The 17,389-nt window shown below is 43.8% G+C and overlaps 1 protein-coding gene across 1 annotated transcript in view; it reads right to left on the reverse strand.

Annotated features, from left to right (window-relative positions):
* Window positions 1-17,389, reverse strand: part of LOC137321575 (CUB and sushi domain-containing protein 1-like) — a 2,214,006-nt gene that overhangs the window by 24,868 nt on the left and 2,171,749 nt on the right. The window contains exons 61-64 of the mRNA XM_067984007.1: window positions 11,995-12,168; window positions 11,175-11,248; window positions 10,958-11,069; window positions 8,349-8,528 (exon numbers count right to left, since the gene is read on the reverse strand). Of these exons, the coding sequence (XP_067840108.1) occupies window positions 8,349-8,528; window positions 10,958-11,069; window positions 11,175-11,248; window positions 11,995-12,168 (540 nt within the window). The remainder of the gene's footprint in view (window positions 1-8,348; window positions 8,529-10,957; window positions 11,070-11,174; window positions 11,249-11,994; window positions 12,169-17,389) is intronic.

Raw genomic sequence — 17,389 nt, forward strand, 5'->3', positions numbered from 1 at the left:
AGCAATTAGCCAGGTTTTATCAATCCAACCTGCATACTTAATTGTACCATTGTATTTTAAACATCTTTACTACTTGTTATAACTTCTTAATACTTTGGCACCAACAGCCTCACGGCCTTTATTCAAGGACAAGAACAGTTTCAGTAAAAGGCATATTGGTAGATATATTTTTATTTACAGTGGAGTACCTCCAAGATGCTGTTTTAAATTTAAAGTGCAAAGTTAAAAATTGCTCCATTGATGGTGTTGTCATGTCGCATTAATGGACATTTTCCTGTCCTCTGTTCTGTGGTCATCAGGCACTGAAATCATACATTACTTCCAACAGTGGTAACTTCTAGACTCCTTTGTTTCCATGTTACTAAATAGTATTAGCACTATATATTGTGGTGCTAATGTCTAGTGGCACCACATTCATAGTCAAATACTGCCTGTTATCTTAACTCAATTCATCTAAGCTTCCTAGGCAATAGATCAAATCCGTGAAGTCAGAGATAAAAAGAACACAGCCACTTCTTGTATAATACTGCACAGCACGTCTGACCAGGTTACTGGGCAAAACTAAAAAGAATTACTCACTTGTGATAGTCACAGTTGTCAATTACTGTGTTTAATGAGCCAAGAATTCCTCAAGGAATACAATAATCTATTAGAAACACAACTGCATCCTGCACTTCTGAAACTGCAGCCTTCTAAAACCATCTTTGACTGTTATTTTGCCGGGAGGAAGGGTTGGTGGGTGGAGGCTTCTGATACTTCTTTGATTTTAAAGGGCATCTGCATTATTTAAGAGCTTTCTGGTGCTTTCAAACTTTATTGCTTTCATTAGTGGGAGGTTTTTTGTGCGTGTGGTTCCATTACTTTATTGTTTTCACAATGCCGTATTGATTTGTTCTATTTGCTCCATTCTGGCTACTTCTAAGACATCAGTGGACTTTAGTGTGTTGGAACATGAGCCATGTCTGGGACTGGTACAAGGCGGGTTGACACTTGGGATTCCTTGCAAGGTTATTTAGTGATCTTTGACGTGCCTACGTGGACAAACTCTGAGACGAGGCGGGGTGTCTCTCATTAACGAAGGGATATAATTGGAGGGACAATCACGATCGACTATTGCGGCACAAATCACCACCTCCTTCTCAAGGGCAATTAGGGATGGGCAATAAATGCTGGCCTTGCCAGCGACGCCCACATCCCATGAACGAACTTTAAAAAAAACTTCTAACTGCAAGTCACAGAGGAAAACAGGCAAAAGCAGATCATCTGACTACTCTCCCAACATGGATAGAGAAAATATGTTTTTTTAATCCCCTTGCTAATATGTCGTCGTTTCAAAAGAGGAAATATTATCCAATAATGTCTCATAGTTCACTTGTTCAATGACACCGGCATACTTCAGGTGTTGTTTGAGATTTGTACTTGCTTAGAGTAATGAAGAACAGGTTATACTCTTCCAGCTCCCTCTCTTCAAGCATGTACAGATATCAGATCATTCAAATGCCAGTTAAATGTTTCTTTTGCTGATTTTTCCCGTTTCTGAACATTTTGGGGTAGATTTTAATTTTTGGGCTGCTGACTGGCGAAGTGCATTGGCTGCCCGCCCGCGGCACAATATCGAGGAGCTCTGACCGGCTCGCAGGTAGGTCCTGCGGGAAGGCGAGGCATAGGTGGATGGGACGAGTCCAGGCCAGCAGCGATCTACAGTATTTTTGTGGAGCCAAAAGGAGCACTCCTGCTTCTCCTGGCTCCACAAAAATATACTTTTCTGAGCAGCCAGTAACAGTCCTTTTAAAGACTGCTGGTTAGGCCAACCATCTCTGAAAATTGCCATCGAAATCTTAACTGCGCCAAAGGACCCTGATTTGTAAGGCCTACCACCTGAAACAGGTGGGTGCTCCAACCACCCAAGGGAAGGCCCCTTTAAAAATAGCGGCGGACAGAGCATTGCCTTAAAGTGGGCGGCAAATCTACCAATCCCATTTTGAGGCCGCATTAACGTTGATTTGCCCAAGCTAAAATCGGCCCCATCGACCTAGGGTTCCCTAGCTATCGTCGTCTAATATGATCTTCCTCCAACACACGTGTGCACCTTCCAGTAGGTATCAATGGATAGTTATCCTTCAGGAACAGGAACCCTGTCTAATTTTTCCCTCCCCAGCTCTGAGAGACTGAGGCCAATTGTATGACCCTTTACTATGACCTTGGCTGACATCAGCTAATTAGCACAAATGAAGAATCAAACCTGGTAACTTTTGATCTGCATGGCTCAGCAATGCACTGCCCTTAACACACCGAGCCAGATGGCTGCATATTTAATGGGGAGGTTCCCAGATCGTTCAAATGGGTGACTTGAGACGGGCACCACCTTCTTGAAAAAATGTTTTGCATGCTTATTTCAAAAACTCACAACATCCTACTATCAATACGTCACAGTATGTGACAAAAAAGCAAACCTGCCAAATAGATTTTCAAGATGACACTATCCCATTGGAATAAGAATCACCATTTGCCTGACCACCTGCAGCAGGGTGCCCGTTCGTTGCCTGCAGGGAGGGCAGGAAATTGGCTGGCTCCTACGCTGAACCAGCTGGCAGGTTGGGTCTGATGTGGGCCGGGGGTCGGGGGGGGGAGCGGATCCCTGGGTGGGTAGAGGTGCTCAAACATGCCGGCAGCAAGCCAAAGTTTTTTTTCTGTAGGCCCAGGAGGAGTAATCTTGCAGAAATAAAAATTTCCTGGGCCTCCAGTGGTCTCGTTAAACGCCACAGTCTCATCGCTTGGTACAAGTAAGCGGAGCGGGCACAGCACATGCTCCACCCTTTTTGTACCCGAGTCTTGCGATCAGCATCCTAAACCAGAGAAGGGCGCTGATTTGCATATTTAAGCAGCCTTACGCCTGTTTGAGGCATGCCAGCCTCTTGCCCATTTACAGGCCCGACTGAATATGGCATCAGACGGGCCTTAGACGTCAATAGGCAGCTAAAGTCCCATTTCCTGCCCCGCCCAAGCTTTTCATCTGCTAGACCCCCTTTCTCAGGTGCAAAACTGGCAGTCATAAATTGAAATTCTCCCCCAATGATACTAAGAAAAAGATGGACAAGTGCAAATTTGGGTTGGATTATTACCGTCACTGAATCAACTTTTTGTGATCATAATAAAAAGTTTCCACTTAAATAGCTTCATTCTTGTTGGATAAAAGTTTACTAAATGTTAATTTTTTTCAAACGTACTTTTTGTTGAATTTTGATGCTTATTAAGGTTAGTGCCGCAGAATGAAACCTTCTCATTTTACCACCTAATGCTACATTAAACATTTCCAGGACAGATATAACCTGGCCAGAAGGAGAATAACTCTACTCAACCCAACAAGGTGTCTCAGTTCCAAGCATCAGTGTCACATTTATATTCACACACCAGGCTAATTTACATCGAGTTACACCAAAACTACAGCACAGAAACAGGCCAATCGGCCCAGCTAATCTATGCCGACGTTTATGCTCCACACGAGATTATGCAGACGATCTGTGTGCAACTCTGATTTAAAGGGACAAATGTGATTTTGGAACTCCATGCTCCCGTCAATGCACTGTCTTAACCTCGCACAGCTGAACAGGTCTTAAACAGTATGGAGGACCCTGCCACCAGTGCTATTTAAAGGATCATGCAGGAATTACAGGTTAGTTGCTGGATTATTGTTTCTGGCTGCTGATGCATTTGTACCTGGTTTTGGAGGTCTCTTACACTTGAATACTCGGACGAGGGGACATAGCCTAAAAATTAGAGCCAGGATTTTCAGGAGTGAAGTTAGGAAACACTTTTACACACAATGGGTGGTAGAAGTTTGGAACTCTCCTCTTCAAACGGCAGTTGATGCTAGCTCAATTGTTAATTTTAAATCTGAGGTTGATAAATTTTTGTTAACTAAAGGTATTAAGGGATATGGGGCTAAGGTGGGGTTATGGAGTTTGGTCACAGATCAATCATGATCTTACTGAATGGCGGAGCAGGCTCGAGGGGCTGAATGGCCTACTCCTGTTCCTATAATAAAGTATCAATACTCTGCAGGGAGGGGGCTGGCTAGGTGACAGGCAACAGCAAAGGCATTGGCAGAGTGGGAGGGATGGGACAGGAATGCTGTCACCTTGAGAAAGGACAGCAGGTTCATGTTCCATGGGGCCACTGCCACTTGCTGCCTCATGTAATACACCACCTTCTCCTGCAAGACAGCCGGACGTGTGTCGGTGAGTGCCCTGCAAGATGTTTGGATGATGTGGCTGTCATGGTTGAATAGATGCCAGTGTGTGTGACTTGTGAGATGTGGGTGTGCGGCTTGCAACAGTGGCAATGTGTGAGGGTGAGATGAAGCATATGATTGGCAGAATTGATTACTGATTGAAAGAGTTTAATAGTATGTGGGTGATGGGGGATGTAGTGCATGGAGCAGGGGGTGCGGCTAGTGGTGTAGTTGGTAGGAGATGCCACTTTGCACATGCACCTTGACCATTCATGTCAAAGCATTGAGCTTCTTTCTGCACGGCATCCATGTTCATGGTGCTCTACTCCTGGCATTCACCTCGTCTCCACTGCCTCGGAAACATATGTCTGGAGGGCCTCTTGCCACTTGCCGCCACCCGCCCCCCACCCCCGTGGATAGAGGATGCCTCTGCTTCTGACCACCTCTTGCACCAAGGCCTCTCGTGCATCATCAGAGAACCATGGTGCACGCTCTCTCATAGGCCCGGTGCAAACTCAGATCGTCAGATTGGCGGGGTATAGCGTGTGATTGGAGGATGTGGGATGTAGTTGTGAGCAACCTTTATACAATGTTCAGAAAGAACTCAACAGTTTATAAACATAGGGATGGGGCCTGCATCTGTGTTCAGGCCCGTATCTTATATTTTGAAAATATAAGAGTCCTGCAAACTTTGAGCAGCCAAATTGTTGCTCCTTAAAAATTCCACAGGTCTCATTATCACCATGCTTCACTATATTGCAGCACAGATTCACTTCACCATTGACTTCCACCATTTCCTGCAGCCACAGTGCACCTCCCCTTTAAGTGGCGCAGGCTGCCTTTAAGTGGTGCTAGCCACCCCCGATCTCTGGGCCCCCGACTGGTGAACAGCCACTCAACAGCACAGGTAGGGCTGGCTGCACACAGCCATCATGTAAAACAGCAGGCAGCACGAATGTTACTTGCTGCCTGCATCTCAACGACCAGACACAGGTTAATCGCGCACTGCGATCCCCGCGCCTGTTTTTGGGGGTTAACCAATTTAGCCCCAGTTCTATCTCCCTTTTCAAATATTAGAATAACATTCGCTGTCCACCAGTCCTTTGGGACTATTCCCTTTCCTAATGAAATTTTACATATGTGTAATCGTGCCTCTGCTATTTCCTCCCTAACTTCTTTTAATATTCGTGGATGCGATCCATCCGGACCAGGAGCTTTATCCTCTCCAAGTTTGATTAGTTTATCAATTATCTCCCCTCTTTCTACCTTAAATGTTTTTATATCTTTTTTGATCTCTTCTTCTAATGTCATATCCACCGTGTTGGTCTCGCTGGTAAATACTGAGGCAAAGTAACTATTCAATATTTCTTCTCCTTCGCTGTCGTTACCTCTGAGTTTATCTTCTGCATCCTTTTATTGGCTCTATCCCTGTTCTGATTTTTCTTTTGTTATTGATGTGTCAAAAGAATACTTCACTATTGCTTTTTATATTCTTTGATAATTTAATTTCGTAATTCCTTTTTGCTTTCCTAATTGTTTTTTTGAATTCTTTCCTAACCTCTTCCTATTCCCTTTTGTCATCCTCTCCTTTATTGTCTATGTATTTAGTGTATGCCTTTTTCTTTAGTTTCAATTTTACCCTTATCTCTTTATTCATCCATGGTGTTCCATTATTGGCTAGTTTGTTCTTACTTTTTAGAGGAATATATTTTTCCTGATCACCGTTTTAAATATTTCCCACTGCTGTTTGATCTCTTTGTCTGTCAAAATGTTTTTGTAGTTTACCTTCCCTAGTTCCATTCTCATCTCCTCAAAATTAGCTTATTTTCCATCCTATTACCTTGGTCTTTGTCTTACTTATGCCTTTCTCAATAATTATTTTAAATCTTATGATATGATCGCTATTGCCTAGATGTTCCCCTGTGCTTACTTCTCTTAGCTGCTCTGGTTCATTTCCCATCACTAGATCCAGCAGTGATTCCTGTCTTGTTGGACTTCTCACATACTGGGTAAGAAAGGAGTCCTGTACACACTGTAAAAAACTCCATTCCCTTTATCCTTTTTCCTACCTCTTCTTGACAGTTTATTTGGGGGTAGTTTCAATGTCTTTTTTTTACTAATTTCGTAGATTTGTCTACATATTTCATCCTCCACTTCCCTTCCACTATTAAGTGGTCTGTAGAATATACTTATCAGTATGATCGATCCCTTCTTATCTTTTGTCTCAATTAATATGGTTTCTGTTTCTATTTTAATGTTACTTATGTCGCTTTTTTCTATCGCCAATATGCATACAGCGACCTCCCTGCAATATTTAACTGCCAATCCTGTTCCTTATGCAGCCATGTTTTAGTTATCCCTACCACATCTGGTTCCTTGTTTTGAATTATTGTCTTCAGTTCCCCCGTTTTGTTTCAGATGCTGTGCGCATTGCTGCACAGGCAATTTAAGTCGTTTTTAATAATTGTTCCCCTCAGTTTATCTTCAGCAGTCATTTTGTATTTATGTTCTATAACTGTATTTGTTCCCTGACCATTTATGTTAACCTTTTTCCTTACCTGGTCTGACCTTTACTCTCATTTCTTATTTATTTTTCCTTCAGAGTTTATGTTATCTTCACCAGATCCCTCCCTCCCACCCATCTTATTAGTTTAAAATCCTATCCACATATCCTATTTATCCTTTCCGCCAGGACACTGGTCCCATTCTGGTTAAGGTGGAGTCCCCCTTCCCAATGGTACAGCTCCTTCCTGTCCCAGTAGTGGTGCCAGTGTCCCATGAAATGGAACCCCTCCTTCTCATACCAGTCTTTCACCACGCATTCACCTTCCTGATCTGTTTATCCCGACGCCAATTAGCACGTGGCTCGGGTAGTGATTCCGAGATTACCACCCGTGAGGTCCTGCTCTAACTTATGATATTCTCTTAGCAGAACCTCCTCCCTTTTCTTCCCTATGTCATTGGTCCCAACATGGACCACGACAACTGGATCTTCCCCCTCCCTTTCCAAGTTCCTTTCCAGTTGCTCTGAGATATCCTTTAGCCTTGTATTAAATTACAGACACGCACTTGTTTTTTTTAAACTGTGAGCTTACAAGGAACTACTTTGATACAGCATAAGCTTGCTTTACATTTTACTAGAGTTAGCAGATAACATCCGCTTTCCTGCAGGAGTCACGCGATGGCGATCAGGGGTGGGACACGGGCTGATTCTTCTCTTTCCCAGCCGAAGGGAGATGGGGGCAATTGCAGGTCTCCCACCACCACTCCGGCTGAAATTCGCTGTCTCGCCACGGACCAGAGGCATGATTTTAGCCCAGAGCTGGGACCCCAGCGTGCGGGGAACTCGTACAGATATTTGGGCGGGGAACCCGGAAATCAAGTGAGTGCCTCGCAATCTGCGATCGCAACTCAACTGAAGGTAACCATTTGTGCTTCCGGGTTTTCCACGAACCAGGCAGCCAGATTGACATTGGATGGGCCTCGGAGAAGATCGGAGGTGGGGGGGGGGGGTGGGGGGGTGGCGGTCAGCCGATTGCGAGGTTCCTGTCGCGTTGGGTGAGCTTGTTGGGCCTAGATGAAGCACTCGTGCTCCTCCTCCTGGCCCACAAGCAGTGCAATAAAGGCACTCGCTTCATGGATCCGGCCCATCTCGCCTGCTTTCACCTGATGTGGACCAGAAGCGATGGGAAACCCAAACAGGTAAGGTTAAATTCATTTTACATTTATAATACACAAAAAAATTAAGTGCCTCAACTATTGCAATGAGGTACATTGCCCCTTTAAGTATCGGGCCGCCGGCTTTAAGTGGGGACGGAACTTCTGCATTTCTGTTGCGCGCGTGCATCTTAACGCAGTTGGGTTAAACCCAGAAGTGGGTGCATTGGAGCCGGGACGCTGTCCCGTTGAAGAATTCAACTATTATTACGACACACTTGCCCCCCAGCCCACCCATTCTTGTTGGTTAAAATTACCCCCCAGGAGTCAAAACCGGGGTCTTCTAACTGTGGGTTCTAGTGTGGCATGCTTCCACAGCAGGCACTGTGCTCACCAAATCAGTGACCGGAGCAGAGGATCTGGTTGTTGAATTCTCTTTTTCCTTTCATGCTTAATTTACCTCGACAGACTGGTGGCTTTCCTGACCATTTTCCATCCCCCTTACACGCCCGGTGCTCTGATCCTCCTGCAAGGTACAATCCTGGCTGGCAGGTGTAAATTAAGGTGTAACCCAACGTTGGCAGCTCAATGGCTCTCACGTCCACGTTGGCAGGCATTTCTGGCTGTCTGCAGCTGTGTGCTTGAAAGAAAATAAACACAAGAGAAATTAGACAATAAAGCAACAAAAAACACATCCAAATAAATCTAAGCATCAAATCATAAATTACAGCATTTAACGTACAAGGTCAAGCATTTGCCAAATGTCTCCCAGGAATTGACCAGTTGAGTGGCTCAAACTCAGCAAGTTTCAGGGGTCGAATTTGCCAGTTCCCAGCTGACGAGTGATGAGTAAGGTACTTAGGGAGTGAATTTCCACGGTTCTCCCACTCGTCCCCTGTGACTTTGGTGGAACAGCTGTGGAAACCCTGGGGAAAACAGTGTTAATCGTTTACGCCATTTCTCCGGGGTTTCAGCTGAAGTTATAGTGGACAAGTGGAGCGACCCCCGCAGAAATTCAGCCCCCTGATGGAGAGCTGTTCATACCAAATGGGACATGACTCCAATTGGCCACACAGTTTATTTGAGCCTGACCACGAAGAGTGCATTTACCAACATAACAAAACTCACTGAAATTACTGATGCAACAAAAATTTTTGTGCGGGAAACCTACTGCTATGAAACCATGGATCGAAAACTGTGGTGACACTAGCGTTCACGTCAATGGTTTATAAAAATACGTTTGCGATAAGCAGCTCATAACCTACTCAGCCAAGTGATATATTTGGGCTATGAGATTAAATACAATGGAGGGATTTGCGTCCGATGTGTGTCCTCATCTTCCATTGAAATCACAATCCATTTCAGTTTATGGTGGACATAGCTAATTACACCTGGGCCCATTTTCCTGGCGCTAACTGATAACTAATACATTTAAAACTATACTGTCCATAATGGAGATGATTTAATAAATGGGATTGATGTTTCCACCAGGACATCCCAGTAACCAGAGCTCAGCAGCTACCCATATCCTCAGCTCCTAATGCAGTAAACAGCTGACTGATGTTGCCATTTGTGAGTGACACTGTGTATTGTATGTAGTGATCATACAGTGCTTTCCCTGGCAGGAGTTGGCATGAACTTAGCTACTTCATAAGTAATGAGCTGCTTTATTCAATTCTTAAATGTGTTGGCGGGGAGGATGTTGCATCACTTCAAAGAAAAAGGCGACGAGTTTCACCTGGAGTCACATCCTGCTCAATCCATGGGGTGTCACAGAGGTCATGGAACACTCTGGTGCTTTCTTCACTCTGACCAGTAACAGATTTTCCATGCTTCCCTCTCTCTCTGCTATTCTGCTGTAACCATTTACACCTCCTCTGGACCCATCTTTTGTTTCTATACTTGTCTCATTATCATCTCCTTTTGCCTTGCCCAATCATCCCTTTTGTTATTTAATCACTCCTGCACTCCACCCTCTCACAGACCTCTCCCCTTTTGTTCTTTCCCTGCCCCCCTTTTCCCTGCTTAAAAGCTGTTCATCACAAACATCTTCCAGTTCTGATGAAAGGCCATCGACCTGAAACGATAACTCTGTTTCTCTCTCCACAGATGCTGCCTGACTTGTGGAACGTTTTTCAGCATTTTCTGTTTTCATTTTAAAGTCTTGATGTTGTGCGAACCTCGTGTGAAGAATAACAGAATTCACAGCAGTTGCACAGCTGCTGCTGTTGGGTTGAAGCATAGTTGGGGGACTATTGGCAGTGAGCTTAAATGTGTAGGAATAATTTTTCTACCATTCCGGAGAGATGCGACTGCATTGCAGTGATTATCTTCGGAAAGTGTAATGTGGTTTGAGTATGTGGTATCGTACGCTCTCCCAAGACCAGAACCACAGTATGTGGTCATTTTCCTGCTTTGCACTCTAAGCAGGAACCCTCGCTCACCAGCAGCACCAATGGTTGTAAAACGGTGCATGAATTTCCAGTACGCACTGCTGTTATGTATGAGGCTAGGCACCAGATTACCAGTTGGATCACCCTTTATAAATCTATTGACAGTTTTCTACCCAGTCAGAACTAAGTTTGCAGTTTTTTTACTGTAGTGCATTGTATTAAAGGACATGCCCTTCTAAATCTATTTACAATTTTTGTTCTCCCCATGCCAGCATTTCAATGTTGAATCAGCTCCTGATCTTCCCCTATTCATTGGTTGTATTTCACATTAAAATGCCTGATTATTATGGGCATCGAGTTGAAAACAAAAATGAAAAATGCTCTCACCAGCAGGAAAGAATAGTTACCGCTGTGTCCTTAGCTATTGCCTACTGACAGCGAGTGCCTCCCTGCTAGAAAATACCACCCCACATGGTGAAGCCTGTCTCTCTCACCTCACTCGTACTTACAGTACACACAAGTAATTCATCAAACTGCACCCTATTACATATGGACAAGGAAAGGAAGGCATAAGAGAGTTAGATGGAACAATACTTTCTACACGTAGAAAAAAAAATTGTTGAAGACAAGGAAACTAAATCACTACAGGCTTTGCTTTTGGAACCAGCAAACTTACGAATGCATTCAGGCTGCACTCCACTCCACGTTAAATTGGCAAGGCAGCTACGTGTTGTGGAGCCTTGAATGTGGTATCCCTTTCGACATTTGAAAAATACAGTGCTGCCAACCTGTAAAAAAAAAACAAAATGCGGTCAGTAGAGAAAGGAAATAACTGGGACGGGGTGATTAGCTGGATGCTCTTTGGTTCAATAGTCTATGGTGTGACCTCTTACCTCGTAACCTTGGGAACTGTTCTGCATTCCAAAATGAGGGGTGCCTGGATCCGTACATATTGTGTGTGTTGGATCTTTTTAAAAGGATGGAAACATTGAAACAGAAAAAAGGACATTAATAATTCTGGCTACGCTACAAAGATTTTTGCTTTAAATAGATTACAAACTAGCAGCTTTAAAAATTTATGGTCACTTTATTTTCTTACATTGAATACCTTAAGGCCTTGAAATTACACTAGGCGAATATTAGCATATACACATAACATGATCATAATCAATTTCTTCGTGGACTATTTATTTTAAACACATTAAAACTGTCATTAAAACAGTAGACAATGGAATTGCATATGACCATTTTGATATTCACACAACTTAATTTCAAGGCCCAATCTCCTTTAAGGTTTGAACATTTGACTGTAAAGTTGCCACCCAATTTATGAGATATTTTCACTTGCCAGGTAAAATTATTTTCCTGTTAATAATAACAGTAGGGATTTTCTGTCAAAATGAACAGCTTTGCATCAGTGGAATTATTTTCCCATCTCCCAACTTTTCATTTTTGAAATTGACTGGAGATAAAACCAAAATATTAAGGCCATTACTGGCGACAAACGCAATACAGAAGGAGGAGAAAAACAGTAATAGACAGGTGAAAAAATACAAACCAAATACAAAGTAGAGCTCACTCTACTGTCCCTGTAAACATGCCTTAACCTAAACTCAGAAAAACATCATCTTTGTACCATTGTATCATTTATTTTTCGACAGCTAGGACCAAACTAAGGAACATTAACCAGCCCAATGGATGAAGTGGCCATACCAATGCAAGATGGCTGAAGTCCACTCCAGAATCCATCAGCCTGGCAAAATCTTCTGGACGATCCAACTAACAGGAATGGAGTTCGACAGTGGAAAGATACTTCAGATTTGTAGGTGAAAGTTCTTCCTTCAATTCGCCCCTCAACTGGAGTCCCTGGGTCTCCGCAAAAAACAGCTACAGGCAAAGAAAAGGCCAAAGTCGAGTTTACATTGTAGGACAGCTGTACCTTTATGGAAAACCTTTGCAGCTTTCAAAACCTGCCACCTAACATTATCAGAAAAGATTGTCTTCCCCTCCCCCACCCCTAAATTTCTCTCCTTTTCTCTTTTCCTCCTGAAAGCATCGATTCATGCTGTGATACAGTTCCATTGTTACCAACCACTTGAGCCAAGTGGCTGTTTTTCATGTGCGAGCTTAGAGAATGTGTGTTAACATCAATATAAAAGTGTAAGAGACTATTGCTGAGCCTGGTCCTGTCCTCATCTGACCTCGACACAAGCATACTTTTACAGCAGATGTCCCTGGATAGCGATCAGGTATGGGAACACTTGTTGATTTGATCTAACCTGGACGAACAATGCTATGGCTAATTGTTGCGACCTTAATGCTACCCTGGGTTGAGATTGCCTGACTCAGCACAGACCTTAGATTAAACCTGGGGCTTTCTTGGTCTGCATGACTCAGCACTGTACCAGGTGCTGAACTTATCAAAGGAGCCATAGGAATGTTCCAAAATGGCTTTTCTGTGGTTATGAAGTTAGATATTTTCAAGTGCAATAAAGGAATTGTATAGAATCAAAATCAGTTTTCCGATGCACAGTATGCTTGGAAGATACTAAACATAACCATGTTTGGGTGCACTGTTATACAATTGGCGTTCTTCAATATACAGTGCTTCGGAGTGATAGGATGTAGGTTTGTGGTAATGATTTCCTACATAGCGAGTTCCCTATCTTGCCTGTGTCATAGGAACTTAGGACGCTAAATTGGGCCGTGTAGCGCCCGTTGTTTCAGCGCTACACGGCCTCTCCGACATCCAAGATGGCGTTTTGGATGCGCTGCATGTTTCCTGTGTGATGTGTGCCAGACTTGGTATAGGAGTTAGCGCAGGCGCAGATAAGGAACACTGGAATCATGTAAAGTAGGGAGAAAGTGACTTCAATCAGTGTGCAACACTGATTTAAAGTGATGCACAGCATTTTGGGACTTAACGCTCAACTCAACGCACTGTCTTAACCCCGACCATCTGAACGTGTCCTAGAGTGCCTGGAGGAACCCCACAGGCGCTATTTAAAGGGACCATGCAGGATTTACAGGTTAGTGGCTGGATTATTGCCTCTGGCTGCTGAGGCATTTTTAACTGTTTTTGAAGATCTCCTAGACTTCAATACTAGGATGTGGGGACATTGCCTAACATTTAGAGCCAGGACGTGCAGGAGTGAAGTTAGGAAATGCTTCTACACTCAAAGGGTGGGAGACGTTTGGAACGCTCTTCTGCAGACAGCAGTTGATGCTAGCTCACTTGTGAATGTTAAATCTGAGATTGATAGATTTCTGTGAACCAAGGGTATTAAGGGATATGGGGCTAAGGTGGGTATATAGAGTTGGGTCACAGGTCCACCATGATCTCACTGAATGGTGGAACAGGCTCGAGGGGCTAAATGCCACTGCCACTTGCTGCCTCTTGATACGCGCCACCTTCTCCTGCAAGAAAGCGGGACGTGTGCCTGGGTGATGTGCCTGTCATGGTTGAATAGTTGCCAGTGTGTGTGGCCTGTGAGTTGTGGGTGGGTGGCTTGAAATAGTGGTAATGTGTAAGGGTGAGAGGAAGCATCTGATTGGATGAGTTGAGTATTGATGGGAAGAGTTTATTGGTATGTGGGTGATGGGGGTGTAGTGTGTGGTGTAGTTGGTAGGAGACACCACTTGACAGTTGACCTCACTCACCGTCACCATTCATGTCAATGCATTGAACTTCTTCCTGCACTGCATCCATGTCCATGATGCTGTGCGCCTGGCATTGACTTCGTCCCCCGCTGCCTCCCACTGTCTTTTGAGTATAAGTCTGGAGGGCCACTTGCACCCCCCCCCACCCACCCACTGCGGATATAGGATGTCCCTCCTTCTGTCCACCTCTTGCACACAAGGTCTCTAGTGCATCATCAGGGAACCTTAGTGCATGCACTCTCGCAGGTCTGGTACCAACTCAGATCGGCAGATTGGTGAGGTCTGGCGTGCAGATGTGGGATTTAATAGTGCGCAACCTTTATTCAATGTTTTAACAAAACTCATCAGTGTGTAAACATAGGGATGGGATTCCATCTGTGTTTTACGTGTGCGATGTCTGATCTCTGATCTCAGCAAATAACAGGTACAAGCTACCTTTTAGAGATTTCTAAGAAACATCCTCCCTTTTGGTGGTGAAAAGTGTGAATTGCATTGATTCCATGTGCAAGGCCTGGGAAGGAACGCCGATTGCAGGTAAATGCTCCCTTGGGACCAAACTTGTGCCTTGCCTGCCCAGGGTCCGTCGGGCGCAGGGTGTTAGCCATCACCCAGAACTGACCCTTATCCAATTTTATCCCCCTTACGGACAGGAGTAGGCCATTCAGCCCCTCAAGCCTGTTCCACCATTCAATGAGATCATGGTTGATCTGTATCCTAACTCCATCCACCTGCCTTGGTTCCATATCCCTTAATACCCTTGGCTAGCATAAATCTATCAATCTCAGATTTAAAATTATTAATTGAGCCAGCATCTACTGCTTTTTGTGGGAGCGAGTTCCACACTTCTACCACCCTTTGCATGAAAAAGATGTTTCTTATCATCACTCCTGAATGGCCTGGCTCTGATTTTAAGGTGATGTCTCCTCGTCCTAGACTCCCCCACCAGCGGAAAAAGTTTGTCTCTTCCTACCCTATCAATTCCTTCCAAAATCCTAAAAACCTCAATCAATCACCCTTTTATATTCCAGGGAAGACAAGCCTAGTTTATGTAGTCTCTCCTCATAATCGAATCCTTGGAGCTCTGGTAACATTCTGGTGAATCTGCGCTGCACTTTTTCCAAGGCCAATATATCCTTTCTAAGGTATGGTACACAGTACTCCAGATGTGGTCTAACCAGGGCTTTGTACAGCTGTAGCAAAACTTCCTCCCCTTCATATTCTGGCCCTCTCGATATAAAGGCTAACATTCCATTAACCTTTTTGATTATTTTTTGCACCTGACTACTAGATTTTAGTGATCTGTGTACAGGGACCCCTAAATCTCTTTGGAGCTCCACTGCTTCTAGCTTTTCACCATTTAAAAAATACTTGGATCTATCCTTTTTTGGTCCAAAATGGATAATCTCACAGTTACCTGCGTTGAAATCCATCTGCCACAGTTTTGCCCACTTACTTAATCTATCAATGTCTCTTTCTAATTTAATGCTCCCGTCTCCACTACTTACTATGCCACCAACCTTTGAGTCATCGGCAAACTTGGACATATGGCTCTCTGATGTGTTATCCACGTCATTAATAGTTGAGGCCCCAGCACAGACCCTGTGGGACACCACGAGTCACTTTATAAGTGAAGAACACCGAGAGTAGGAGAGCTGCTTTACCACAGGGAGGAAGAGAAAACCAATGGTTGAATCATACCTCCCTAGTGGCTGGTGAGACAATGGATATTGATATAGACCTGGCAGAAGAATGCCCAATTTTCTGCTGGGGTGTGGCGCACACTGCAGGAAGGTCCAAAGAAGGTGAGAAAATAAAAATAACTTCAATATAGAGAGGAAAACATGACTGAAGTTGGTGAAAGATCGCGCAGATTGCTTTTTTATTTTCCATTATTCCCCCCTCTGCGCATATAATTTTTATGTTAAAATTAAAGTGGAAAAGAAATATTCAAAACTTTTCACAAGCGGTAAATGTCAAAGACTGATGATCACAAAGGGTGGTGATGAGATAAGAATTGACAATGGATAACTGAAATTGATGTTGGGCATACCATTTATTTGTATTTAATTGCATCATGGCAAGGGAGTCCTTATTTTTGCATGGGGAGACAGGTAAAAATCGAAAAGAGTCACTCCTGACTGCTGTTGTACACCCCCTAGGGTGCCCACGTTACAATAGCATTGACAGAAATGGAGCAACAAGTGACACCCCCTTGGAGTGGGATGGTATATGGCAAAGCAGAAGGGACCAAAAACATCGGAGACCCACATTGGAAAGCAAAGAAAACTCCAGCATAAATTCTAGGAACTGTCGGTAATTATTTTAAACCATAGCATTATGATATAGAGAGTAGTCTGTTGAGTGAAAATTACACATTCAAAGCATAACTTACCTGTCAGGCTGTGATGGTGAAATGTCATACCACAATGTCTCACCATTTAAAATTTTCATATTTGTTCAAAGGGGCATAATAGATAAATTTCCTCATGGAATAATACTTTCTGTCTCATAGAGAAAGAATTCAGAAGTACTGTCAGTCTTCGTCTCCCAATATCCAGGTCCAAACCCCAGAAGAGCACTCTGCTAAACCAGGTGACATTTCCAGCTCCACACTGTTAATTGAGGCCTCGGTTTGTCCACACGGCCCACACAGAGATTGGCAGAACTCATTTCATGTTTGACACGGCCTCAGTATTCCTTTCTCAAATATATATCTCTCAACCGAAGCCCATGGGATTAAAGCAGCAGTGGCTATGTGGATACGTAATTGGCTAAAGAACAGAGAGCAACGACTGGTGGTGGGCGGTTGTTTTTCAGATTGGAGGGAAGTGTGCAGCGGTGTCCCCCAGGGGTCGGCGTTGGGACCACTCCTCTTTTCGATATATATTAATGACCTGGACTTGGGTATACAGGGCATAATTTCAAAGTTCGCAGATGACATGAAACTCAGTAAACAGTGAGGAGGATAGCAATAGACCTCAGGAGGACATAGACAGGCTGGTGAAATAAGCGAACACATGGCAGATGAAATTTAACGCAGAGAAGTGTGAAGTGATTCATTTTGGTAGGAAGAATGTGGAGAGGCAATATAAACTAAATGGTACAATTTTAAAGGGGGCGCAGGAACAGAGAGACCTGGGGGTGTACGTGCACAAATCTTTGAAGGTGGCAGGACAAGTTGAGAAGCCTATTAAAAAAGCATATGGGATCCTTGGCATTATAAATAGAGGCATAGAGTACAAAAGCAAGGAAGTTATGCTAAACCTTTATAAAACATTGGTTAGACCGCAGCTGGAGTATTGTGTCCAATTCTGGGACCCACACTTTAGGAAGGATGTCAAGGCCTTAGAGAGGGTGCAGAAGAGATTTACTAGAATGGTACCAGGGATGAAAGACTTCAGTTATGTGGAGAGACTGGAGAAACTAGGGTTGTTCTCCTTAGATCAGA

The sequence above is a fragment of the Heptranchias perlo genome, chromosome 5 (assembly GCF_035084215.1).
Source record: "Heptranchias perlo isolate sHepPer1 chromosome 5, sHepPer1.hap1, whole genome shotgun sequence".
Taxonomy (NCBI): domain Eukaryota; kingdom Metazoa; phylum Chordata; class Chondrichthyes; order Hexanchiformes; family Hexanchidae; genus Heptranchias; species Heptranchias perlo.